The sequence below is a fragment of the Camellia sinensis genome, chromosome 10 (genome assembly GCF_055761805.1).
Source record: "Camellia sinensis isolate YWXY chromosome 10, ASM5576180v1, whole genome shotgun sequence".
Taxonomy (NCBI): Eukaryota; Viridiplantae; Streptophyta; class Magnoliopsida; order Ericales; family Theaceae; genus Camellia; species Camellia sinensis.
In genome coordinates, this window is record NC_138970.1 from 83,673,937 (window position 1) to 83,682,201 (window position 8,265).

Here is an 8,265-nt window from a genome sequence, read left to right on the forward strand (position 1 = left end):
TCGGTTTAACTTCAACTTGTAAACTTTTCTCAAGTTTCAACAAGTGTTAAACATAATCTCGGTTTAACTTCAACTTGTAAACTTTTTAAGTTTCAACAAGTGTTAAACATAATCTCGGTTTAACTTCAACTTGTAAACTTTTCTCAAGTTTCAACAAGTGTTAAATATCATCTCGGTTCAACTTCAACTTGTAAACTTTTCTCAAGTTTCAACAAGTGTTAAACATAATCTCGGCTTAACTTCAACTTGTAAAATTTTTAAGTTTCAACAAGTGTTAAACATCATCTCGGATTAACTTCAACTTGTAAACTTTTCACAAGTTTCAACAAGTGTTAAACATCATCTCGGTTTAACTTCAACTTGTAAACTTTTCTCAAGTTTCAACAAGTGTTAAACATAATATCAGTTTAACTTCAACTTGTAAACTTTTTAAGTTTCAACAAGTGTTAAGCATCATCTCGATTTAACTTCAACTTGTAAACTTTTCTTAAGTTTCAACAAGTGTTAAACAGAATCTCGGTTTAACTTCAACTTGTAAACTTTTTAAGTTTCAACAAGTGTTAAGCACCATCTCGGTTTAACTTCAACTTGTAAACTTTTCTGAAGTTTCAACAAGTGTTAGAACCGCTTTCCAACTCTCTGCCCCCTAATGTGAACTTAAGTTCCGCTTGCGTTCTCATTACGCATGTATTCTAGAAACATCGGCAAGTATCTTATCAGCCATAAATGTAGAAGAATTCTGCTAAAATTTTATTCATTACGTTGGCAGGAAACAAGGAAAATCTAATGATAGAAAAAATTTCATATTACAAGTATTCCAGGGTCTTGGCAACCCTTTGCCCTCATTATCTTCAGCTAAGCCCGAGCTGAGAAGAAAGAAGCGTTCTTCATCCCCTTCCTGGACGAGGATTTTCTTCAGTGCTTCTTCACTCTTCTCAGCTGGCTCCTTGCCGACATCCTCTAAGATCTCCACGTTTTCGTCTTTGATCTCTGCCTTCTTTGGTTCTCTTATGTTGCAGGTGGATTTTATTGCTGCCTTGGAGCAATTCTTTGCTTGCAACTGATCTCCTCTGACCTCCTCGATCCCATGCTCTGTTGGGAACCACAATAATTGATGTAATGTTGAGGGAACAGCCCCTATCGTATACAACCACGGCCTTCCCAAGATGATATTGTAAGGGGAGGGTGTGTCGATTACGGTGAACTTTGTCTTTATCCTCTTGGTGCCAGCCTGCACCTCCAAGGTCGTCGTTCCCAGTGGCCATGTCGGCGTCCCATTGAACCCAACCATTGGGCTACTGGATTGCTCCATATCGTCTGGGTAAAGGCCAAGCTCCTTGTAACATCTGACGTGCATGATGTCACAAGAGCTGCCTTGGTCAATCAAGATGCGCTTCACTTGGCATTCCCCAACCTGGAGGGATACTACCAAGGCATCGTTATGTGGATGCTGTACCATCTCAAGGTCGGCTTCAGTAAAGGACACTACGGGTCCTTGGCACTCCTCTACCTGATGTCTCTTTTCCCCGACTTGGTAGACATGCTGTAGATGTTTTACCTTCTGGGTATCCCCACGAATCTCATTTTTGTTAACCTTCGAGTGAATTACATTAATTACCAGAGATCCTCCTGCTTGAGGTTGCTGTGCTGGGGGAGGTGGAACAGCTGTCGCCTGAGGCAGTCTTGCCTGTTCTTCCCTTGTTCTGGCCTCATCGACAAGGTCTCTCAGATGGCCTTGCCTTACCAGGTCTTCCAAGTGTGTTTTCAGGGTTCTGTAGCCCTGAGTCATATGCCCATCTTCATTGTGGTAAGCACAATGCCTGCCAAGGTTTCTTCCCATAAATTCTGCTGGTGCCCTTGTTGGTGTTCTGAAATAAGGTTGATTCCGAATTTGATCCAGGACTTTGTGAATTGGGATTCGGGACACAATTGTTACTGCCTGTGTAGCCCTCAGTTCTGTCTCTTGCTTGCTCGATCCATTGTTACCTCGGCCTCGCTTCAGCGAGCCGTTTCCTTTCTCTTGCTTTGTCTCCTTAGCTCCCGATGTATCTTCCTCGGCTCTGGCATACTTCTCTATTCTCGCCATGAGCTCTTCCATACTTTTTGGCAATGTCCTTGCCAAAGATTTTCGTAGTGGATAGTCGCTTTTTAGGCCGTTCTTGAAGGATACAACCGCCACCTCTTGATTATACTCTGGTATTCGGTTGAACACCTCATAGTACCTTATGCATAGGCCCTAAGGCCTTCATCTTTACTGATCTTCAGAGCCATCAATGCATCTACCCTTAATGGCTGCAGCTTGTTTGTCACAAACCTAGCCACGAACATCTCGGCCAGACCTTCCCAGGTCTTCACGCTTCCCTTCAGTAGTTTGTGAAACCAATCTGATGCAATCTCCCCGAAGGATGAGGGGAACACTTTGCAGAGCAACGGCTCGTTCCCACTATATAATGCCATTGAGTTCAAGTATAATCCAACGTGAAAGTTGGGGTCTGATTTACCATCGTATATTTGGAACCTCGGCATACTGAATCTCTTCGGTGCCTCAAACTTGTCCAACTCCACCGAGAATGGTGTCCTCGGTTTATCTGGGGAGTTTACCTCGGCATCGGGCTTTTGTTGCTTCCTCTTGAGGTAATCTCTTAAGTCCTTCTTTGTCCGCCCAGGAGCTCAGCTGTCTCCTGATTTCAATCTTTTTGGTGCACTACTTTCAACTTCGTGGTGAGTCCTCTTCGACCTTTGTCCATTAGTTGTGTCGAAGCACAGCGCCTGTCCCTGAACATGCCGATGTTCTTTGGGGTCTGCCTCCTTTGTGTGATGCGTCCTCCGTGATTCTTCTCTCATCGACTCTCCTCGCCCGACCTCCCTAGAAGGCCGGTGAGAGTGTTTTTCGCTTTTGGTGCGCTGAGGGGCTATTGGGATTGGCTTCTACCCTCCCTTCTGGGCATTAGCCGCTGGAATCGGCGTGTCCTGCAGCGGGTATGGTGGCTGCATGACATTGTTCTGTATCATGAAATTGGCAAACGATTGCAGGTCTGCCAATTTGTTTGCCATCTCTTTTACCTCTTCGTCCCTCCGCAGGCATCTATCCTTCCATACCTGGAGGTCATCCTCATTGTAGTACCCACTTCGATCTGGTTTTTTGGGTACATCGCCATCCTAGCCGACGTCTTTCTTGCTATGATTCTAGTCACGAGTTTCTATGTTGCGGTTGTCTCCTTCGACGTCAAGGTCGATAGGTCTGCCACTCCCAGCAGGAGTGTCGTCCCCAATCTTTTCCTTCTGTCCGTCACTGGCCATCTATTCTCCTTTCTTTCCCACAGATGGCGCCAACTTGTGTGAGTGATTTTCCGATCACACTGCCAACTCAGTATTCAACTGGAGAGCACTGACATAATAGATGACACATGGCTGTCCTGCAACAGAAGGAAAAGATTCCGGCGGTGGTTCGTCCACCCGGGGGCACTCCGATGATCAAGTCAGTATATCTCTAAAAGATAATCAATAGTGCTAAACTCACTGTTCAGAATATAAATTGCGTACCTTAGACCCATCGGGGGTGCCTCTCTTTTATAGTTAACTCAATCCTAGTCCCCATAGAAGCCTAGCTTCAATAGACTCTTACTCAGTACTTATCCTGAACTCTCCAAGAGATAAAGATAAACTCCCTAAGAGCTTTATCTTTGTCCAGGCTGAGTTCCCTCATCATTCTAGGACTCCTCTTGGGCCCTATCCGCTTATCTCGGATTCCGACATCTTCGGAGATAATCTCGGCCTTACTGAGATTACCTCGGCATCATGACCAAGACACGTGGCACCTCGGCTGACACGTCGGCGTCACCTTGGCCACGTGTTGGTACTCGAAAAATATATCCCCACAGTTCATGCGTAAAAATAAATAAATTGATTCAATAATTATACCTTAAAATAGATAAATACATTAAAATAATATGATTATAATTATTAATTTAATTTAATTTCTTTCATATATGATCTAAAAAAATCTATAAAATAAATAAATTAAATAATTAGAGTAGGCCTCGTGACGAGTCTACATGTACATGTCCCGACCTAAACAAGTCCAATCCATCGTATAAATTGGAGAGGGGAAACCAACACTTGAAAAAACAATAGACACAGATAAAGAATAAATGGACAATAAATGGCAGCAGAGTTGGGATAGAGAAAAGGCATCCACTTAACATTTATGAGAAAGTTTTTATGAAAGGTGTCTTGGATTGTAGGTGGTGGTTGTGATGTCTATTTTTAATTCTTGGTCCAACGTTTCACCATCATCAACCCTCCCCCCATGTTAATATTAGGATGGCTTGTGATAGCATCCTATTTCTCAATAGGGTTAGGAACACAATATATATATATATATATATATATATATATATATATATAAAATGAAACGTAATTTATGTAATATTAGATTTAAATTTAAAAATACTAAATATACATAGGATTTGATGTACAAGATATGCACAATCTTCTTACATGATGGTGGGTCTCACATGAGCTCCACATGTGTGGGTTCCACAATCATGTGAGAGAGTTATGCATTCTTTACATCAAACCCTTTGTGCACCTAAAATTGTTTATTTAAATTTAGATTATGCCTTTATTTTTTGTACATTTTTCTTGGAAAAATTATCAAAAAATCTCATATGGAAATTAGTTATTTCAATCAGTCCTACAGATTTTTTAATACTCTAATAGGTCCTATTTGTTTTGACAATCTTACCACGAAATCTTAAATTTTAGTATGATTTAATGGACGTTTCTACCCTTTCTCATTGAGGGACGCCATCTTAGGAAAGTTAGATCCAATTTTTGGATCATATTTCCGACACTCTAATGTAATATTCAAATATAGCACTTTAAAAAATTTTCTTTGTGTACTTTTTTTAAACGTAACACACTTAAAAAAATTTCAGTATACTTTTTTCAAATATAACACTCTAATACTAAAAAAAATTTTAGTGTACTTTTTCCAAATGTAACACTCCAACGTAACACAATAAGCTAAGGTAATACTTCAAAAAGCTTCTTAGCATATTTTTCCCAAGCGTAACATTCCTCTAACATAACACTCTAAAAAACTCCTCTAACGTAACACTCACTAAAAAATTGCTTCAACGCAACCCTCGAACGTAACTCACTAAAAAAACTCCTTAGTGTACTTTTCCCAGACGTAACACTCTAATACTAAAAAATTCCGTAGTGTATTTTTCTCAAACGTAACACTTTAAAAACGTAACACACTAAAAAACTTTTCAGTGTACTTTTTGCAGATGTAATACTCAAACACTAAAAGACTCCTTAATATAACGTAACACTCTAATGTAACACTCCAAAAACGTAACACACTAAAAAATTCTTCAGTGTACTTTTCTCAAACATAAGACTTCAATAACGTAACACCCTAATGTAACACTTCAATAAGGTAACACCCTAATGCAACACTTTAAAAAGGTAACACACTAAAAAAATTATTAATGTACTTTTTTCAAATATAACACTCTAATGTAACTCTCCAAATATAACACCATAATGTAACAGACAAATGAGTTATTACACATTTAAAATGACTAAAATATGAGACTTATTGATCAACCTCCAATTTTTCTTTGCCCATTTTATTTTTGGTATCTTTTCCCTCCTTGATTGGCTATATATATACCTGTCAATGGCATACCTTTATATTTAAAGTCTTAAACACTTGAGACAATTGAAGTAACAATTAACCAAATCTCTACTTGCTCCTTTATTTATTTATTTTTATTTTTTTTTCATATACTCAAGTCTCTGATTAGTTCACGGATTCCAAATTAAAAAACTAACACCACAATTTAGTATTAGATCAGGTCAAACATTAATCAATGTCAACATCTCTCTCTCTCTCTCTCTCTCTGTACATATATATACACCATATTGGGAATGACAGATGGACTTGCCGCAAAGAATAAATAATATGAACACTCTCTGTGATTAATTATAGTCTTCCCTTCTTACCATTTTCATTTCAGTTTGAGAAATATATTTAATGAGGATGAGCTTGCCAAGAACCTTCATTTTGCTTTTCTTCCTTTCATTTCTCTCTAGTCTCTAATTGTTTTTCAGTTACAATTGTTCTAAATCACATGACAGTTCAGCTAAGAAAAAGCACTCAACACCACAAGCTCTCCATTTTCTTGTAGCAAAGGCAAGGGATAAAATTTCCCTAATATCCCTTTCCCCCCCCCCCCCCCCCCCCCCCCCCCTCTCTCCCAACACCCACCGAGTCGTTGTCAGAAAGAAGTTTAAGAAGCTCAGATCTTGTATTGCCGTGTCAAGAGGACTCATTTTCAATCCCAATATTTATTTCTGACTTTCGTTTTCTGGGTTTTTTTTTCTTCTCTAAAATGAGAAATATAGCAACTTGTTATAGTGAACATGCTATTAAGGTATCAGATTCATATTGTTCAGGCCCTTCAAGTCACTCTCATCTTTCTCCAAATTTGATCCCTGCAACCCAAGACACAGTTACATGTATCTACAAGGCCAAGCTATCCACTAAAAAGCAAGTCTTGATCAGATTCACATGGTCCAATCTCATAACCCAATGCTTCACAATTAGTATCTCTGATGATCTCTCTTCTCCTTTCAAATTCAACTCAAATTCTCACGCGTTGCGAAGGACTAAAGGCACGAAAAGATTCGAATCCTTCAATTCGAAGATTGAAGTTTACTGGGATCTATCTAATGCCAAGTATGAAGCTGGACCTGAACCGATCAATGGTTTTTATGTCATGGTTTTCCTAGACTCAGAGCTAAGTCTACACCTTGGAGACATGGATGAAGAAGAAATCAACGGGAAAAGACTCATTCCCGGTATCCCAGTTGTGAAATTCTCTCTAGTTTCTCGCAACGAGAGTTTCTCAGGAAGCGGTTTGTATTCAACTAAGGCCCAATTCAGCGAAAATGGAACGTGCCATGACATAGTGATCAAGTGTGTTGGAGAAGAAAAGGGGTCAAAGAAGTCGGTGTTGTCTGTTTGCATTGATAAGAAGATTGTGATACAAGTGAAGAGATTACAGTGGAATTTCCGGGGGAATCAGAGCATTTTTGTGGACGGGCTGCTTGTGGATATGATGTGGGATGTTCATGATTGGTTCTTCAATCCAAGTTCTGGGTATGGTGTGTTCATGTTTAGGACAAGAAGTGGATTGGATAGTAGGTTGTGGTTGGAAGAGAAGAATTTGGAGCACAAGGAACAAGAAAGACTTGGTTTTTCCCTCTTGATTTGTGCTTGTAAGAATCCTGATTGATTTTTCTTGCTTTCTTTTTCAATTTTTTTTTTTTTGGTATTAACTTCAAATTTTCCTTTTGTTTTTTGTTGGGGAAAGATGTACAAAGTGATAATTTTATGATTGCTGAATTATATGCTAACTTGGTGGTGGAAAAAATGAGTTTGATTTGTAGATTGGAATTGTACATGGAACTTCAATGATTAGTTGTTTCTTTCTCTCTGCCCTTTTGGGGTTATGAATAGCTTTTCCTTCTGTGTTTGACTCCCCCTCCCCCAGGGTCAAAAGGGTAATTTTGTTGTTTGGACACCAACATTGTCTCCTAAAACTTAGGGTGTGATTGTATTTATTAGTCATATTTAAAACCAAGGCTATAAAGGGTTTTAGCATTCCATCTTAGCCAGAGTTTCGTGTATTGTGTTGTTATTTTTTAAAATAAATTTTTTTGTGAGTGTGAGTTGGAAAAAAGAAGAAGAAAAAGAAGAAGAAGAAGAAATTAAGAACAAGATTAAAGAACAATTCAGAACAAAGAAATGGAGGAAGAATCGAAAGTAAGATGGATTAAAAGAAATACAGCAATCTTAAGGATCGGTAAGATTAAGACCAAGTTTGGCATGATTGAAAAAAGACATAAAGTCAAAAAGTCACTATCCTATTTAAGTCACATCCTCTTATTTAAGTCACATCACCTCTCTAACACATCATTTCAAACCCAATCCAAATTTTATAAAAAGTCAAAAAGTACACTTATTTAGTTTTTCCAAACTAGGCCTAATTGTGGACCAAACACAACAACACAGACATTTGGGGATTGAAAACATTTTCAAAAACCCTTTGGATGAGGTTGCCAAAGTGGTCTAGCTTTTGGATTTTTGAACAAATTATTAATATTGATGGAGTGTTTTTATTACTTTAGGGCTTTATATATATATATATATATATATTTTTTAATCTCTATTATCTACCTCTGTTC

The 8,265-nt window shown here is 38.6% G+C and overlaps 1 protein-coding gene across 1 annotated transcript; it reads left to right on the plus strand.

The window, feature by feature from the left end:
* The first annotated feature begins 6,407 nt into the window (after nt 1–6,407).
* On the plus strand, nt 6,408–7,313 carry LOC145800521 (uncharacterized). Its single transcript, XM_082890208.1, has one exon. It carries the CDS (start codon nt 6,408–6,410, stop codon nt 7,311–7,313), a length of 906 nt encoding a protein of 301 aa, XP_082746334.1.
* Nucleotides 7,314–8,265: the final 952 nt, after the last annotated feature.

What these genes read in the sequence shown, in the direction of transcription:
- LOC145800521 (XM_082890208.1), top strand. Translation starts at nt 6,408, where the DNA reads ATGAGAAATATAGCAACTTGTTATAGTGAACATGCTATTAAGGTATCA.